At 37.5% G+C, this 19,937-nt stretch overlaps 1 protein-coding gene across 10 annotated transcripts in view; it reads right to left on the reverse strand.

The window, feature by feature from the left end:
• Positions 1-19,937, reverse strand: part of NTNG1 (netrin G1) — a 146,771-nt gene that overhangs the window by 12,785 nt on the left and 114,049 nt on the right. For 4 of the 10 annotated variants that reach the window (XM_077182119.1, XM_054638163.2, XM_077182121.1 and 1 more), the window contains 2 exons: positions 18,402-18,569; positions 12,887-13,024 (listed from right to left, as the gene is read on the reverse strand). The exons of 3 other annotated variants lie outside the window; for them this stretch is intronic. In XM_077182119.1, the coding sequence (XP_077038234.1) occupies positions 12,887-13,024; positions 18,402-18,569 (306 nt within the window). The remainder of the gene's footprint in view (positions 1-12,886; positions 13,025-18,401; positions 18,570-19,937) is intronic. 3 more of the 10 variants (XM_077182125.1, XM_077182123.1, XM_077182124.1) reach the window with 2 other exon arrangements.

Raw genomic sequence — 19,937 nt, forward strand, 5'->3', positions numbered from 1 at the left:
GGGCTAAAGCCAGGGCGGGTAGGAGTAGGTGAGGGAGGTGCTCAACACATCTTAGCTGCCTCAATGTTTTGTATTTGCAAAACACTCAGGGTCCTTCTAATGGTGCAGTGCAGCGTGGGCTGCAGCATCATCACTAAGTTGTCATGTTGCCACTGAATAAAAGATATAACTGGAGTACACTTCTCAAAGTGTGTTTGCACTTGGTTTTAAATCTGTAATGGTTTAGCATGAACTAGCAAAGCTCTCAGGTCATTGCAGGAAAATTATTGCAGGATATGGCTTTATTTTGACAGGTAGTGTAAATCTTGACCCAAATTTTCATACCTTTGCAGAAGTTATGCAGTGTACATGCCACCTTTCATATTTCTCCCCAGTTGTGTACCAAAGGGCACATACGCAAACATAATTGGAAGCATTTCAAAGCATCCAGCTCAATTTTTGAGATGTTTGTGTTGCAGTATGTTGCAGTATGCTGTTGTAATCTGTCTCTAAGATATGTGGAATAGGTTGCTCTTTCTGAGAGTAGAAGCCTCCTTGCAGAGATCTGTGCTTTGCTGCATAATGTCAACATAATGGAGCTGATTTAAGGATGCCATGCTTGCCCTCAAGATGAATTTCCTTGCACTAGCAAGTCCCAGTTTAAATCTCATTGTGGGATTCTCCTGTTCCTGAAATCAGTAGGAAGTAAGTTAGCTTTTTGAATTTTGTGAGTGTAACTTGTCTGCCTTAGATGCTAGTCACTGCTTATTGCCTCATGATCAAAATGCAGCTTCAGCTCTTTAAATGAACAGCTGCATGTGATGAAACTGTTCACACTCCTTGGAAATGAAATTCTAAAATCTTCAAGGTAAGAGTCCTATTTCAAGGATCCTTTGGCTTAAAAAGCAAGTTGAATTCCCATTTAAAGTATGTGTGCCATTCAGAGCTCAGCGGTGCAGCCTCTCATGAACAGAACACCCTACTGACCTGTCTCCCATGGACTGCTATTCCGTACTGAGGACAGTGGAGTTTGTTCCTCCTGCACTTGTCAGTGTATCTGGGGACTGGGTAGTGCATGTGGGAACAAACCTGGTAGCTCTTTATTTTAGCCCCTGCGTGCCCCTGATCTGTAGCTGCTTGGTGCTGCTTCTTAAGGCTCACCTAAACACCTGTTAAAGGGAGAATTCCTCCTCCAAAGAGATTATGGCTCAACTCCTTATAAGCTAGAAATTTTGAAGGGCAAGCATAGATCCTTGAGTCTATTGGAAAAGGCTTCAAATTTAAGCAGGAAAGAGATTAAGAACAGAGGCTAGTTGGATGCTGGTTCCATGAGCTGGAACAATGTTTTGGGTTATCCACAGAGAGATCTGTAAATCTGGAAAATACGGATCAATGTCTAAAAAGTGTGAAAGATTTGGAAAACTATTCCACTCAGTCTCTAGAAAAGGAATAAAGTGGGTAAATTGATCTACAGTGCAAATCAAAATACTGGCTCTAGATTCAGCCAATGGCATCAGTGCAGTTGTTACTTTTGTCCACCTGTAAGTCTAAATTTTAAAATGCTCGCATGTTTGATGGATTTCAGAGTTACTTTAGGTACAGGGGCACGCCTAATGTTAAGGTGTATTTCTGCTCTGAATTTAAACATACTAAATTAATGTAATCCTAAAGTAATCAGGTTTTCTAATGTCAGATTTGTACTTCTGTAGAGCTTACTATTGTAGTATCTAGCAGCTTTCCATGGCTTTCCATGTCCATCTGAACAAAAAGACAGACAAGTCATTGGCAAGAAGAAAAAAGCATATCAAGAAGTACCTGTCCAAGATGTAGTTATAAAAATGCAACATAATTTTGGGTATTACACTTAAATCATCCTGGACTTCAGCTGCCTGTTGACATCAGTGGTGTTAATGAATACAATCCCTTTAATATAATTATTTCAAGTTGATTTCAGATACAAGTAGTCTTCTATAGAAATTAATTGCCAACAACTGAATTATGATCAAACTCTTCCCTCTTCTCTGTAACATCTTTAAACTTTCAGCACTGTCACTTCTCACCTGATGATTACAGGTAACAATTTTATTAACAATTTAATTATTCTCTTTAGACGCTAAGGTAATTATAAGGAGGTTGGATTCTACCAGAAGTCGTTTTAAATGAATTTATCATTGACTGTAGTCCAACATTAGAGAAGAACAGGCCATAATCACCAAAACCATATCTCAAAATTGTGTAGTGTTGGGAGAAATTGAAAGAGCAATGCTGTTAATATTTTACTGAACATCATGGTCCTTTTGTATGGGCTATGAATCCCCTCTAAATTTATACTGTAAATCCTGTAATGCTCAATTCACTTTCACAGTGAGTTTGTGCTATAAAAGCTGGTAGTCAAAGATCTGACAAAAAGCTGGACTGACATTTATGAGATCAAGCTTTTGTTCCTGATTTTATCATATCCATGTGCCTTGTCAAAATCTTTCCTTGCATGCTTAACCTGAAGAGGAATTTGAAATAGCTGGAAGGGCTGGTCCATGTCTCAGGTGTATGGATCTGGGAGAAGATGATCATGCAGACACTTATTAGAGAGAAATGCAAGGAAAAGCTAAAGGGGCAGAATGTTGCAGGTGATTTGGTGAGCTGGTTGTATTTGAGATGCAGAGCAAAGTGAGTATCAAAAAACCCCCAAACCTATTTAAAAGGGTTCTTATAAAAATTACATTTTTAGCAGCAGATTGAAAAAACTTTATAATAAAAATAAAATAAATTTACAAAGGGTAAAGAAAAACGGTGCAGTTATGGTGAAATGAAGGAAAAAAGAAAAGAGTACACATTCTCACAACTTAGCTCTAAGAACAGGTTAAACTACCAAGGTAGGCCAGCAATGATTGAGAAATTTAGTAAAGTCATAAAAATTAGCCATTAATATTTTTTTCTAAACATAGGAGAAGCCAGGCCTTCTAGAAAGGCTGTAGGGCAAATAAATGCTGTGTTAGGTAGGGAAGGGAAAAATCTATTAACAATGGAAGCTTTGGGAGGTTACCAGACTCCTGCCTGTGGTGATGGGGGCATGTTCTGGAGGTGTGTCTGAATGTTTATACAAACCATTATTTAAAAATGGAAGTCTGTTGCATCAGACCACCAGAAGCAAATATTGCTGCTGAGAAATTTTTAAAAAATGGAGAAATAACATTTTCACTGCTGCTTGTGATTTTTCTAATTTAATTTTTCTTATTTTCAGGATGGGCTTGATTAATTACAAAAAAGGACCTGTGGCAGGTGTGATTTTTATAAAGATTTTCAAGGAGATGGAGAGGAACTAGAGACTGGAAATCAGAACTTCTGCAGCAGGCAAGTTAATAGAAATTGTGATGAAGAACAGAATTAACAGTTAGATGAGTGAACATGATGAGTATGTAAGAGAGAAATAATAATGTACAAACCTAGTAAAGGATTTTTTTAAAGAATCAAGTAACTATATAGATGCAAAAGATCTGGTTGACAATGTATCTTACTTTACACAAAGCATTTTCCAAGATGCCTCAGCAAGGATTTTGTTTTTTCCTTTTAATTTATTTTTTTCTTTATGGAATAATTAAAGCTTGAATAATAAGAAGCAGCCTAAGAATAGATGTCAGGAACTACTAATAAGTCTTATGAGGACTTACACATATAGAATTCTGCTAGAAAAGTGAACGAAGCATGGTGTAATAAATTTACTTAGACTACAAAGGTATTGTGGCTATAAAGACCTTCAGAAGAATTTCTAAGGTGTGGGTGACAGAAATTAAGTGTTCAAGAGTAAAGTATTCCTACAGATACTTGGCTTTACTATTTAGAAAAGGTATCCTAAGAGTAGTTCAGGGTGTTTTATTGAGAATTTTGACTTAATGCTCTTCATCAGTCAGAAAGGCAAATAGATTATTGAATTTTTCAAGACAGGAAAAAGAGTGAAGTGGAAACACCACAATGTCACTATATAGCTTCATGATGTGCCCGTCTCTTGAACACTGAATGAAGTCCTGATATTGAAAAGATGTATATATATATATATATATATATATGTAGTACTACCATAAAAGGTAGAATGAAAAGCTGTCACAGCTATAAGTAGGCCATATAAAAGAAGAGATTAAATACATTATGTTTCTTCAGTGTAAGAAAGGAAAAACAGATTGAAGAAAAATAAAATATATGTCTTTAAAATCACAGATGTTATGGAAAAGGTGAATTGGAAATGATATTCATTTATTCTTCCTCTCAAGAACCAAGAAGGAATAACCAACCAGTTAAACAAAGATATTTAATTATTATTGTTGTTGTTGTGAACTTGTGCCCAGAACATTTGGATAACAAAAGTCTGAATGTCTCAAGAAGTTATTAGGCAAATTAGTGGCTGAAAGACTCACTGAGACCAATTAAATATGAAGATACTGATGAATTCTTTGGCTGAGAAAATCTATAAGCTGCACCTTCCAGCAGCTGGATGCCTCTGCTGCCTGAAGCTCACACAGCCTGCAAGTGTCACACACAGGGCACTGGTCCAGCTCAGAACAGCTTTAGTTTCTATTGTGAGGTGTTCCATTGCCTGCAAGCATGAAGATAAACACATGACTCACAGGAGTGAAAGGTTTTGAAGACTAGCTCTAAAATGAACTAGGTAAAATGGTCAGAAAATAGGGTGAAATGGGAACTGGGAAATGCAAAAAGGCACTTCTGTTAAGTGTTTTAGTTAAAAGCTCAGATCTTGAAAAGTCTTGATTAGATTCAGAAATTCTTTGCTGAAGCACTCAATTTATTGATACTAAATAATAACACCCTAAGTTTGACTAAATTTCCTTAAAACCTCCAGTCTGAATTTTTTAACCCCACCTGTACAGATTACTCATAACAAACACTATCAGGTAATCAAGACATCCAAAATATTTTGAACAAGTACGTAAAATAGTAGTAGTATGTAAAAAAGGTCTTGAATTCCTTTGCTGTTAGATACTACAATAGTCAGCTCGACAGAAGTACAAATCTGACATTAGAAAACCTGATTACTTTAGGATTACATTGATTTAGCATGTTTAAATTCAGAGCAGAAATACACCTTAACATTAGGCATGCCCCTGTACCTAAAGTAACTCTGAAATCCATCAAATATGCGAGCATTTTAAAATTTAAACTTACAAGTCGACAAAATCATAGTATACCGACTTCTATGGCATCCATTTATTAATGGTAATTAAAAGGCATTTTTTAACTTTAATATCACTGGGGAAGCTTAACTTCTCCACAGCTTTAATATCACTCCACAGCTTAACTTAGTGGAGGCAGTCAGCACTTTGCAAGTTAAAACCCATCAGCTTCTTCTAAATGAAACTTTGGTTTCCATACTGTTGTATCTGCACATGTGTAAAGGAAGTTAAAACAACAACTGCTGAAACCAGTTGATAATGATAATCAGCGTGTACTGGTTTCAGCAATGCCATCAGTTGCATCAGTGCCAAGAATGGAAACCCTGGCTATCTTTATTTGCCTCAGGTCAGTAATTTTTATCTGCAGTTAAGTAGGATGGAGATTACTTTACTTACTTCTAAATGGTCCTTTTAAGGCCCCTTCATAAAAATGCCCCATCTGGGTGTGTCTGTGCTGCTACTGATCTCTTTATTCTGTCCTCATAAAAAGGCAGTGAGCAGGCAAATTACACAGAATCTACGGCCACTGAGCAGGCTTAAAAGGAAAGCATGACAGATTTTTCAGAGGAAAAGAAGTCCTGCTCATCACTGTTCAAATGAACATTTAATAATTCATAACAACTGAGTTATAAGTTTCCCCTTCAATACGTTTCCAAATGTGAATAGATTAAGTAGTAATTGCTATCAAGCTTTATGTTCTATTTCATGTACCTAATAAAAGTTTATCTAGTGGAGCTTACTTTGTATCTTTTTGATCTATTCCTAACTGACTGCAATATACTCTATTAAAATATTTATCATAGTGCTATCAAATATTAACCATTTTAAAATCATCTGACTGAAGAAAACAAATAATGTTACTTGCTTAAGTTTTCATGAATTTCCTGATATTTAGTTGTTCAGAACTCCCCCCGATATAGCACTAAAAATACACAAGATGCTACAAATTGTATTCACTCTCTTTGAATTGGGCTGTTTTGGAAATGCACTCTGCTCACATCCATCACCACTGTCCGATTTGGCTCTTCATGCAGAATTTGAGTTTTGTTGTCTGAAAAGTTTTGATTCTGCTACAGTACAAGAGAATATTAGAGAGGTGTTGGTTTTTCTATAGCTTAGTGGATTTTTAAAACTATTTTAGGAGAGTACAGAATGTTAGGGTTTTTTTAAGAGTAACATTTTTAAGACATTTCCCTAATTATCCACCTGCTCATCCTTCTGAAATTCTGTGGCTTTGTCAGGTAAAAATACTGGCAAGTTCCTAGAGTGTAGAATAGTCTAGTAATGGGGAGTGATGTGCCACAGTTGCATGGCAGCCCAGCCCAGCCTGACTGGCTGCCAGGCTTCCATCTCTCCCCAGCTGAGTGGGTTATGCTCTCCCAGGGTGCTCCTGCTTGTTCAACCAGTGGATGATTCATATCACAGAACTAACATAGCAAAAAACCCTATTCTTTTTTGGTTAGTGTCCTGCTGAGTTAGATCTGAAATCATTCAGTGAAAGGTCAAACAACTGCCTGAGAGATTGCTGGGGGTGTGGGACTAAATAGTGGGGAATTGGGAGAAGAGGGATTGCAGCACTTGCAATTAGAGCAGTTTGGACAGCCATGAAATAGCAGCTTTGAAGCTGACACCTGGGCAAGATCAAGAGGAGAACAACCTCTCTGCTCCAATCCAATCCCTCACCTTGCTGGGGAAAAATTGTTCTGTTAAAGGTCAGGTGTATAAATGTTGCTACTGAACCATTTCTTTTTGCTTTGGAGAAAGCAATTCCTGATCACCAGGTTATCAGAGTAAATCTCCTGAAGAGCTGCAGTCTGTCAGGAGCTTGGTGCCTCTCAATAACATGGTAACTATGCAAGCTAGTCTGCTCTTTTGAGCCTCACTCTCTGCTTGATTTTATTTACTTGTTATTTTCTTTGTCTTCACCACACACAGGTATTACCCAATTCACAACCCCATCTGTTCACAGAGGCCTTCCAGCACAGAGGCACTGAGATAAAGTCCTTGAGCTCTCCCCAATACCCCTCTAGTCTATTCCTTCTGCAGGTTCTTCCATTTCCACAATATCCCACACACTTTGTAGGCAGCAGCACTAAAAGAAGAAAATTAAACATAGTCTCCAGCCTAGACATGCTACAGGAATTATGCAGATCTGTATATCTCTCTCAGAGCATCTTATGTTTTCATCTCCTCTGTGCTCTTCATAGAGGAGAGGTGCCTCACTTAATCATTTCTGTTCATATACAGTGTTTGTGTTGACATGTTTACTCTGACTAAAATACATTCTCCCCAGAGAGAGAGATCAACCTTCCTTTTCTCCTTCAAATCTAGCATCTCATTAAAAAATAATAACATTCCATGGTATTCCTACTTTGATGAGCAACTTTCTATGTATCCTAGTATCTGTATGAGTATGCTGTGGGTTGTATATTTTGGAAGGAATGCATTAATAAGCACATATGCATTGTTGTTTCTCAGGTTTGAAAGACCCTGGTTTTAAAAGGATATCAGGATGGCATTACACCTGTAAGTCACCAGTATGCTTCCCCTGAGGCAAGCAGAACTAGTGTTTTGCATCATCTGAGGATCAGGTCTGATAATGCTGTAATTTTGTTTGTATTCTTGCCTTGCTTGTCTTACATCTGTAAACCATACTTTGCTGTGAGTTGCAGAGGTTGGATTCTGGATTAATGTAAAGAGAATTATTCTGGATTTTAATTTGCAGCCATTTGAAGGAGAGTCTGTTCCTCTTGAATCCAAACCCCTGTACACACACACAATGTCTTTAGTCTGCAAAACAACCATGTAAAATAGGTATTTTGAAAGCAGTATAAAGACCAGGGACAGATGACTGTTCCCTGAGGACAACAATGCTCAGCTTCAGCAGAACTTTATCCTTTTCCATAAATTCTTCTTATATTTTACTTCCCTTCAGCTCCAAGTATAGCAGTGTGCTTACTAGTACCAGCCTTGGCACCAAACCACAGCAGAACTGAAATATATACAGCACCTGTGAGAAGGAAGTCCTACTGTATCCTGACCACCTAACAGCATTAAAACTGCTATTGGTCAAAAGATATAAAAATAGACAGGTGGATCTTCTATGGCTCCCACACGGGCAGTTGCAATGGTGAACTGGAAAGCAGGGCACCTTGATTCTGCATTTCTGTTTCTTTTTTTTTTTGTCTTGTCCCCTAGGCACAAGTTCAATGTGTAGGTATTGGATACATCTGTGTACAAATGTGTAAAAGATCACTAACCTTCACTGGGGAGACCATTGCATTTATATGTATTTAATCTGTCTATAAAGAAGTGTAGGGTGTATTTTTTTGAAAAAAGATTTTAGAAGAATTAGATGGTATATGTCTTTTCCTCTTTGCTTGCTGAATGGTAAATCCAATCTTCCAAAAGCAAATGTTAAGATTAAGTTCCAAGTTTACAATTTCAAGTCTGATTTTCTTTGGCAACTCAATCTGCATGATGATTTTGATCAAATGCCCCATCTTCTAACATTTGTAGCACATGAAAAAATCCACCCCTAATAAGCTCATATTTAAATAATCATATAATAAGTTAAATGCATGCTGTGACAGAATATGAATTATCTGACGGGCTGCAGATTAATACAAGTTTAGTCTGGAAGACAGATACAAGTACTGAGTCCAATTTGAGCATTGAAGATAAGAGTGCAATCCTTTGCTTGTTTCTGTTTAAATGAATGAGAAAGGGTAAAATGAGACGGATTGTTCAGACCTTGATATAAGGCATCTGGCTGAAAACTCTATTGCTAATTGTTTAAGATTAGCACCATTGAACCAAGATAATTTAAAACACTGATTTGCTATAGGGTGCCAGCTACCATTGGTAACTCTCACTCACTCTAGGCCTTTGTAGTGCTGTGGGTTCAATATGTTTACTTGGTTTTTGTATGAAGGGAGATAGAGAATATTATTAGTCATTGAACCTTCCCTCACCTTTTCCCCCGTGAGGAACATGCCTAATGAAAATTCGAGCTGTGCTGCCAAACTGATATTGGCAAAAGATCTTTTCTTTGCCTGATTGGATAAATATGCAGCTGGTTTTGGAATCAATGCTTCTGTGAGTGAAATTAAAAGATGTTACTTTAAACTGCTGCAGTATGTATGCAGTGGACTTTAGTCACCTGAAATGCCATGGCCAAGAAATGCACAAGACGCAAGACTGTGAGCAATACACGTAGAAGATCAAGTGAATGCTCCTATTTAATATTTTTGTGGTGTTTAAATATTTTTGCTTTTGATACAGGTTCCTTTTTTCAAAAAACACTATGTTCAATTAAAAACTGGCCCAAATCAAGTGTAGTTGCAGGTTAAATTTCTTGCCAGGCTTGGAGCTTTTAGTTCTGTTTTAATGTTCATTTTTAAAGGAAATAGTTCAGTTTCTATAAAATAGAAAAATCAAATATATGCTGTGCTATGTAATTTCTCATGTTCCAGGAGTTCTAAAAGGGTTACAGAACCAAACTGTTCTGTTCTGAATTCATTGCTGTGCTTTGATCCTGGTGAGAAAATCCATTGTGGGTATGTGGCAGGGAGGCCCCGCTGAGCCCAGCACGTTCCCCGCACGCCCACGCCTGCGGCCGCAGGGGTTCTGGGGAGGGCTCAGAAGCTGCGCCAGGCACAGCCACGTCTATTGTGCCTCTTCTTCTGAGGGCAGCAAACCTTCCTGTACCAGCCAGACCCCGCTGACCGCTACGTCTCTGCAGCACAAACCCTGAATGCAAGAAGATAACAGCTGCTATCACAGTGCTTTTTATCTGGGAGGCAAAGTCTAAAATTGCATCTGACCTCGGTGTGCGCAGAGACACCAAGTGAGGAGCGCTCTGCCTGGATCCGCAAAGGGTTTAGATTAAATCACTAAGAGTGAGGTACCTAAATAAATAGTTCTGAGGATAATAGCTTCTGTGACTTCTACTTTGTGTGGTACAAAGTAGACTCCAAACTGTAATTTATCAAATGATATATTGCAGGCCTTAGAAAACACAACTCGGCTTTTGTGTTGTTTTTTTCCCTAATAGGTTTACTAATATATACAATTATGACACTACATTTACTTATAGAATCATACATGTAATTAAACTAGCTATGGTATAGATTTAAATAGTTTATTTATAGTCAAGCTTTTGTTTGCACTAGGTCAATGGATCTTAGCAATAAAGCTCCAGAAGAATAGAATTTCATAATAATGCCAATAGCCTATGTATAACAAAAAGTAAACAAGCACATATTGGTCTGTCGAGTGAGTGTGTGTATCCATCTTTGCATATCTGTGTTCCTGTGCAGCACAGGCTTAGGGAAAAGCAGATCAAAACCACATGCTACGTGTCCAGACAAATAATCTTTTTGAGCTTTGCCAAGGCAACAGAATGAGTTCTTATTTTTCTCGTATATTGGGGTCTGCTTGCTTGCCCGGTCATTTGTTTAGAATTCAATGGGAAAATAAGAAAGCTAAAACTGACACTGTACAAAATTAAATTAATTGGAATTCTGTTCCTCCATGATAAGACTTGAAATGAGATTTAAATCAGTTTGTGGTTGGTAAAACATGGCAATTTGATGTCTGTTCCATAAAACTGACAACTGCATCTAGTTGTTTTTCTTCTGAAATTGATCAGATAATTTGTTCAAACTTTGAGAATATCTGACAGTTACACAATCAGACTGAGATTTGTTCAGAAAATTACAACATAGTGAAAGAAAACTCAATTAGTTTTGTCAGCAAATATAAAGGCACTAGCTTGCATTTCCAGAAACTGTCCAAAGCTTTTACAGATACTCTTGATTCAGCTAAAATCAGGCTAATTATATGCTGGGCTCAAAAAAACTCCTCATTAAAAGAACATTTTTTGTCTTATAATTTCCAAACTCTAAAAGATAGGAAGTACTGAAATGATTAAGTAATTGCTTTGACAAACTGGTGTATATATATATTACTGTAAAATTTGCTCAACAGTGCTCCAGACTTGTTCAGTACCTTAGCTACTTAATGTCTTTTTTAAACCCATTGGGTGGACACAGTGGTAGGTTTTCTTTATTCAAATTCTATGCAGAGAACCATACCGATTTCTGGTTTTGCTTTTTTCCCTTGTAGTTTGGGTCACTGCAATATTTCCAATGCTTCATAAATCCCAATGGTTATTTTGCCACTGTCTAGGATAAGGTACAGGGTGGTAACAACCTTCTTCTGCACATGGGGTGCAAGGCAAAGGGAGACCTCTTATTTCTGAGTGTGTTGTTTGGGAGGTAACTAGGATCTGATTTGGTGAAGAATTAGTAATAGAGAACTTAGAAACTTGAACCATTACTTCACCTGCTTTCTGCTGCAATTCTAACTGCCCAATAATTTTGTGAATCATAACTCAAGTAGAAGCAACTGGAAAATGAGAACACAGTCAACAACCATGTGTGAAAAATATGGTTTAAATGCCCTGCTAAATACAGGAACTTGCTGGTAGAAGCTGAGGAAGCCCAGTTTTCTCAGGTTGCACTGAGCAGTGTTGCCCATGCAAGCTTCTTTTCTTTTCATATACTATCTTTAATGCTATTTGGTTAATTATCACAATATTACCTGAAATTATTTATTGGTTTTCTTTCCAGATATAATTTGTTGAGTTATCACAAGTCCAGCTTTTCTGCTTCAGAGGTACTCATCACTTGGAGTGGCAGTGGTAATCTCTACCATTATTGTCTTTTTTAAAAAAAAAAATTATTGTATAAGATTTGTGTTTGGTTTTGAGTATTTAGAGCACTTGTATGACTGTTGACCAATTTATAGTACTCGTCTGATCGGTGTCAGTAATTACATTTTCTTGGGTTTCTCATTGTTGAGAATCCAAAGCAAGCTCTTGTAGAAATCTGTCTTTAATGTGTGTGTGGTTAAGAAGGCAGAGAGGCAGTGAGAGAAGGTGAAAGAAAAATGTCAGAGGACCCTCCAGAGTTTCTGGAAGTAGATGATCAAAACCGTTAAAAGAATAAATCTTAAGAATTTACTACAAACAAAATTTGCAGTAAAAGTCTAATCCTGTATATACTGAAGTGATATTTCTACTCACTTGTTTACAAGACCCGTTAACCAGAAGAGAAGCAAAATATATAAATAAGTATTGAAACAACATGTGTTCTAGCACCATTTAAGGAAAATTTCAGCTCTTATTTTTAAGGGTATTAAGTATACTTCCATTTTTTTCCAACCATTAGCTTTCATCTAGTTTTCACTAATTATTACAGGTACCAAGCCAATGTTTTGCAGTTATTGTCCAGGGATAGTTTAAAGATATGAAAGCATAATTAACTTAGTCAAGAAGCTGAAGTTTAGGACAGAAAAAAGTGAACATGCAGAGAAATCACCTTCTTTCTTTTAGTAGGAATTCTGAATTTGGAAGTAATATACTGATGTTTTAGTATACAAAACTTACTTCACAGTTGCCAACACATGTGTATTTACCTATGCCAGCGGGAGCTCCTCCGGGTATTAGCGGGAGAGAGGGAGGACACTGCAAGTGCATTGAATTAACTGGGTGGCACAGTCAGTGCCCTCAGCTGGGAGTCTCCCAAGGTTCAGGCATTATGGCACTGGTACAGCCCAGAGCTTTCACTCGTTCTCTGCTCCCAGGAATTGGCACATGACAGCACACGGACGAGAGGCAGCACAGCTGCAGGAGAGGGGCGACTCTCAGAGTTACTTACGTTGGCAGCCCAAGCTGTGCCAGATATATCCCGGCAGACATTTATCACATTTAGGCCCTGATGTTCCCTCCTTACACTCACAAAATCCTCTGTCATTACAGCGATCATGGACTGAACCAAAAGGGTTACAATAACAGTCTGCAGAAACAAGACAACACATACACACTGGATTCAGGTCTACATGTGGAGATAATTCATTCAATACCAATAAAGGGTGCATTTCCAGTGCTAAAGGTAAAGGAAGACTGTCTATTTAGAACATCTAGTGTAGTGAATATAATTACTACATGTCCATTTATTTGTTTGCATGTGTCATTTCAGGAAGAGACGTTTTATGGTGCAAAGAGAAAAAGTAGACAGAAAAGATATAAAGGCAGAAGATACCACGGTCTTGAGGGTAAGTGATTGTAACAGATTCTCTTTGGCAAGAATATTTTTGACAATTTAATGAACATTAGAAAAGCTTTGTATAGTATGGATATATCCATGTGCCATCAGGGTGAAATGTTTTGCTTTATTAAAATAGGCTTATCTGTATTACTCAATATCTTTAAAAGTGCTAGATGTCTTTACAGGGCTATATAAATGCACTTAACTTATTTCCAAGATAGTCTTCCTTTATAAGTTTGAGCAGTATAATAATTTAAGTGAATATTTGCCATTAAATTGATGAGATTGATTTATCAGTGACATTAATAAACCTTTTGCGTATTCTGCAATGAAAAGCTTGAGGTGAGCACTAATGTAATGCAAAACCTTTAAGAACAGGCTTTATGCAGCCATTTTAATTTCTCTCACCTCCCAGTGTGCAGATGGAAAATGCAGTGAGGCTCATTCCCCGCTGTATATTTTTCACATGTGTTCAGCTAATTAAAGAATAAGTAGGGTAACACATTTCCTCCCACAACACTTGCTGTGTTGTTCATTCACAGCCCTTTTCTTTAATGCGATTATAATATCTGTGTTCAGCTTTCAGCCAGCTGAACAAAGGCAAGGAGCTCACAGAGCTCATTTTTGGCATTCCTGTTCTTTACCTTGGTTATTCAGATTTTGTTTTCAAATGAAAGGTTATCTCATTTTTATGTAGACCCATGTAGACCCAGAGTAACTTCACTGTTAACTGAGACCACAGACTCCTTTTGGAAGCATCTGATCTCTGCTTCTTGCTGATTTGGGGCAACCTGCTGGGAGTCTGGATTTATATGTTTGTGAATCAGTGCTGCTGCTTTGATGACTACATATGGCAATTGTTCCCTAGCATTAGGTTAAACCTCAGTGGTACTATAAATGAAAAAATAGACTTGAACTGGGAAGTTACATATGTATAGATCTCCAATGAAAAAAACTAACAGGAAAAAAATTACCAGAAAGACATCTGTCATCTGTTGTCTCACTGTTTATTAACTATAAATTACAGATGGCACTTTGAACATTTGGGATGCTGAAGAAGAATAGTTACCTTTGGCAAAAGGGTTCCACAATAATAATAGAGTCAATTAGCTGGCAACATTCATTAATGAAGCAGAAAACTGACATGCCAAAAATACTGTGCAAGGCTGAGTATTACAGCAAAGTGAGTGCCATTTGAAAAGCTGGGAATTCTGACGTTAATCAGATGTATCAAATGTTCATGTAAACAGGCACAGACTTGAGATACATTCTGAATGCAGGAAGTGAAATTTGCTTCAAGAGTGCTTACAGAAAACCTTGCAAGACAAAAGCTTGGAATTACATTAAAAACAGAGGGCCCAATTCTTGTTTAAAATAGCTTTGTTAGATATAATGAAGTTACAGTGCTTTAAACAAGTATTTTTGAATGAAATAGCCTGTGATTCTGGATGTTATATTTTCCAGAGAACAAGACCCTGAACCCGTGAAACCTTTCCTACTGAACTCAATCATATAAACGTGTAGGAAGTTCCAGGCCCATATCATGCTATTGAAGGGAAAGTAAATAGTAGAAATGAAGTTTTAAGCCAGGCCATTTTGCAAAATTAGTAGATTCAATCAGAACACCCAACAGACTAATTCTAGCTTCCATCTTTCCCAATTGATACCACAGTAATATAATCTACAGAACATTCAGGGTCATTGTCCAACACAGTATCACAGTTTGTGGAACACTTCTCAAGGCCTACCAAATACTTAAGACATTGCAAATCTCAAAGGTCACAATTTCAGTGTGCCACAGGGAGGCAGCAAGTATCTCCAATGCCCTTACAACAACAGGCCACTAAGTAACCCTAAACTAATATTCCCAGATCACCGTAATAAGCAAACCACACACAGGAAAAACCTATGCAGATCTGAACTGAGAAAGAATTTTCATCCTAAACTTCATCTGGCAACTATTTGAAAGGATAGGAAGATAACAAATGGTAACCTGTTCACTGGGGTTCACTCTATCAATGTGATGCTTCAAACAAAACACAATGAGCATAAATAACAAAGGAGGTGGGGAAATGGGCTGAGGTTTGCTGCTTTATTAGTCTGGGCTGACAGTGGCTCCAGGACAACCCCCAGGGTTAACTTCACTAGGTGTCATTAGGTGTTAACTGAAGCTTAAGCCTGATTGACTGCAAGGGTGGCTCTGTTAAAAGTGTGACAGCAATCACCAGTTGAGTATTTATGCTGTGAGGCAAAGGTCATGTTTTATTACTCTGGGTCTACCTGGTGGTTTCCATGCTATCCTTGCTTGTCAGTGTGTGCATTCACTGAAAGTCACTCGGGCTTTATCAAGAAATAAAAAACTTCAAGCTGTTAAATTATTTTTCACACCGAATGAATAATTTTAAACTTCAGAATACCTTGATTTATTCTGAAACTGCAGTTGCCCGTATGAGGTAATTTTGCAGTTAGTGTACAAATCCACAAATTTTTGATGTTTCATTTTAGGAAATAAAATCTATTTTGCTGCTAAAGAAATTAAGGGCATCAAGAGTTTAGATTTAAGCTCACTGTATAATACATTGCATTTGGCTCACTGGTAAAAAAACCTTCTCAGGATTTGAATTCTTTATTCTTAAAAATTAAGCATTTTACATTTTCTCCATTGATTTAGCATTAGCTAAAATTTACAGATTTGTTATCCATGTACTTACCATATGTATTTCAGCAAACTGTGAAGCAGTTTTGATAAATCAGAGCCAAAGCCCTATTAGCTGCCATTAAACTAGCTCATCCAAACATTTGTTACCTTTCTACATACATGGCTGAAGAGGAAAGAATTAGCCTGAAAAAATGACTTTCATATGGGAATGAGACTTGCACATATCACTGCAAATCTGCTTATTAAAATGTTCATGCCAACATTTCATTGTAGTTAAACCACAGAACACTGCTTTTAAACTCAGAGAAAAGAGAAATGAGCGTTTCCAATAGAGCAAGACTGTGCTTGACCCAGAAGGGTGGTCAACTCTCCATCAACTCTCTCACAGGTGAAAATACTCCATGTTTTGCCCAATTAAATCTTAGGAGCCCCAGATCAAGACAGCACTTTAAGAACAAACTTCTCTGTTTTCTGAAAAGTGCTTAGGTGTCTGTTCATTTCAGTGACTTTACACATGAAGTAGGAAAGACCTCTTAAGTTGGCAAATCAGCTAGGACACATACATTAGAAACGTACATTTTGTATGGTAACTGTGATCTGGAAAACTGTCTTAGTCCAGCAAGAATGTTATTTATTTCAAATTAATTACCTAACGTTAGAAAATCAAGGTTTGATCCTATAGTTATTTCACATAGTGCAATTCTCATGGGAGTCCAAGAGAATTCTGCTTGCATTAAGGTGGAAAGTCAGCAAATGTTTATCATTGCCTATTTGTTTTGCTAAATAAAAGATTTAAAAAATTTATTTCCTCAGTGTCTTGGCAATTTTAAAATGCACAGTTGTCTTACCATGACATTTTAAATATATCACTTATAAAATAATTTTAAAATTACTTATTTTTGGATTATTGTTTACTAACTTCCTTGTCTTATGTAGCTGCAGCTGCTGTCTTAGCATTTCAGTGTATATGGGAAAACAACATACTGAATGAACTGATGAAAAATTCCAAACAGACCAATTTAGAGTTGTATTCATTAGGCCTATTTAGGCAGCTGAAATTATACAGCCCTGATGTCATACCAATTATGTCTGTCATCTACATCAAACAAATATGTGGGACAGTAGTTTTTTCCCAAGAACATTTGATTGTGTTAATCTCCTCAGCACAGTCATACAAAATCATGACTTGCCTACTAAAGTTCTTATTAGCTCTGACTAATTACTGGCAAAGGAGATCATGCATTTCCTGAACGCGTTGCCAAGCAAAGTTAAAAGAAGGACACATGAAATGCAGTGCATGGATGGATCTGTGTGTTTATCACAAGATAAAAATGTAAATCTGTCAAGTTACAAACTCAAATAATGGCAACTTAAATAGTTTCTGGCTTGAATCTCAGCAGTGGATTATAAATATAATAAAATATAATTTATTCACCCGTAGTCTATTTTGATTTTACAGTATCTGTTAACTACTCTTTGCTTCCTGGAAGATGAAAAGGAAAAAAACATCACAATGAAAATCCAGAACAGGTCCTACTGGTGCTTATGTCTATAAGAAACATGGTATTATTAAATTCTCCACCTCTGTTTGTTATTAGAACAGTGTTTTTAGTGATTATCTGTTAATTACTGGCCATTGTACAAAGGTTCCTTTATTGACTATGTTCAGGCTTCACCTAAAGTGTCCTAACTTTGTTGTATACTCTCTGTGGTGACATGAGAACAAATGCATATTCTTCTAGGGTGCTAAGATCTTAAATTTTTTCCTAATACGCTCTTCTTATTATGTTCTAACATTTTCTCTAATTCTGCAGTTTGAATATTTATAGCAGATGCTTGTTCTAAAGCACTGTTTTCACCTAGGAATCCCTTTTCTAAATTGACATCGTGTCACACTGATTTGACAAATTCTGTTTCTAACCTCATGGGCATAATTTCAGTTCCTCCTCTAAGTAGCGGGGAGGTGACACTGCATTTACAGCCCTGTGTCTGGGAGCAGAATTAGCTGCAACATGTGAAATTTAGTGAATAAAAGGGATTAACAGAGGTCCCTCCCCATGTCTTCTTGATGCAGCTGGCAGCTTTTGTAGGTATCCAGGCAAGTATTCAAGAATATGTGCAAGTAATTGCAAAAGTCAGATTGGGACCAGGTATTTAAGACTCAACTCTTAATTTTCATGTGTGGCTCCCTCCTATGTAAGGAGAGCACATCCAGTTTCTCAGGGGATTCTGGGGAAAGTCTACCCAGGACCCATAGCCAGAGAGGTTTGTCATCATGTTAGAGATTCAAAATGCCTCCTTGGGGCTACCAAGGCAATAGAAATGAAGTGAGAAGTCTACACAGATGTTCTGATCCATTGAAAAAGCTCATTCTGGCTTCCGTGGCAAGTAAGCAGCAGTGGTCCCTAGCAGCTGCCAGGAGCTGAAAAGGCACAGAAGAAAAGGCGCAGTTATCCCGGGACTGACCTATGCACACATTTTCATCGTCCAGCTCTGCAGAAGCATTTCTGAAGTAGCCCAGCCTGCATAACTCGCAGTGCTGACCTCTAGTGTTGTGCTTACAGCTCACGCAAATGACCGTATTGAGCAGCTCGATGTAACTGCACCGGTTGGAGTGCCCGAAGCATTCACAGTCTTTCAAGGAAGAACAGAAATGTATACAAAGTGTATACAGCAGCAGAGTAATAGCACAATACATGCTTAGTAAAAATGAACCATGAGCAGAAGTATGAATGAATAGCACATACATGTTAATCAATGTAACATGGACAGCAGCAGATGTTTATCTGCAATGGAAGTGGAGCTGGTTTCAGGCAGGTTAGCGTGACCCGACAACCATGGCATGATGTCGGAGGTTGGCTGTTGTTGGCAGACCTGATGGAACTGAAGCATTTGCAGTTGTAAACCTTTCAGGGTTACTGGAGGTTCAGTTTCCGCTGAGAGAAATGCACATATTTTTGCACATTTGAGATGAGTATAAATCAAGACCCGGGAAAAAACCTCCTCGTATTAACAATGTTAAATTCAGTGGACAAAATTGTCAAACCTAATTACGATTAAATCCACAACTGTAAGTAATTTTTTTTTTTTTTCTGACAGAAATGGAGAATATTCAAAAATGCTATTGAACTTGGGGTGCTCTGACTGGTAGGCACCTTGAGAACCAGTGTGTTTTATTTTTATGGCCAAACAAGTCTCTAGTTTGACAATTTTGGCCAACACCTCCTAAAACGATTAACAGTGAAGAAAAGGAAGGAAGACAGTTATTGGAGAACTACATCAACTCTACTTTTGAGGTAAGCATTAACTGGTTTTTGTATTCTGAGATGAAAACCAGTTGGGCTAGAAACGATTATGAAAATTCTGAAATGTGTACTGACTAGAAAGCATGCTTTTTACAGCCATCTGAAATGAAGTTGGCATGACAGCCACTTAAAAAAACCCCTTCATTAAATATAGAATGCTAGTGCCTTTTAGTCTTTAATCACGAGCAATACTCAGCTTTATGCAGAACAAAGAAAAAATCAGAAATGTATCAATAACGTTATAGAAGACACAGCTCTGCTTTGTGTAGAATACTTGTGTAAGCCTGATCGCTCAGGTCTTGGGATTATGAGCCCAGAATGAATGCAGGAAAGGTTACTAGGATGATAAAAGAAGTTGAGTCTATTTAAAAAGTCAAGACTAGGAAAATTTGACTTGTTTAGTCTAGCAAACTGATGACAGAAGGTATCACCTTCTTGCATAAATACAGCAAGGAGCTAAGCCTCCTGCCATCCTAATGGACAATACTGGCACAAGAACAAATGGGTGTTAACTGGCTACTGGGAAATTTCAGCTGGAAATTAGAAGATGGTATCTAGGCTTTAGGGCGGTGAGGTTGTTGGACACTTTCCATTTGTCACAAAACACACTAATGCTTTACAGATGTAGTTTATTAACTGGTAGAATAAATTGCAGTATGTTTCCTGCAATAATGGAGCATTGGATGCAGTGACTTGG

The sequence above is a fragment of the Agelaius phoeniceus genome, chromosome 8 (assembly GCF_051311805.1).
Source record: "Agelaius phoeniceus isolate bAgePho1 chromosome 8, bAgePho1.hap1, whole genome shotgun sequence".
Taxonomy (NCBI): Eukaryota; Metazoa; Chordata; class Aves; order Passeriformes; family Icteridae; genus Agelaius; species Agelaius phoeniceus.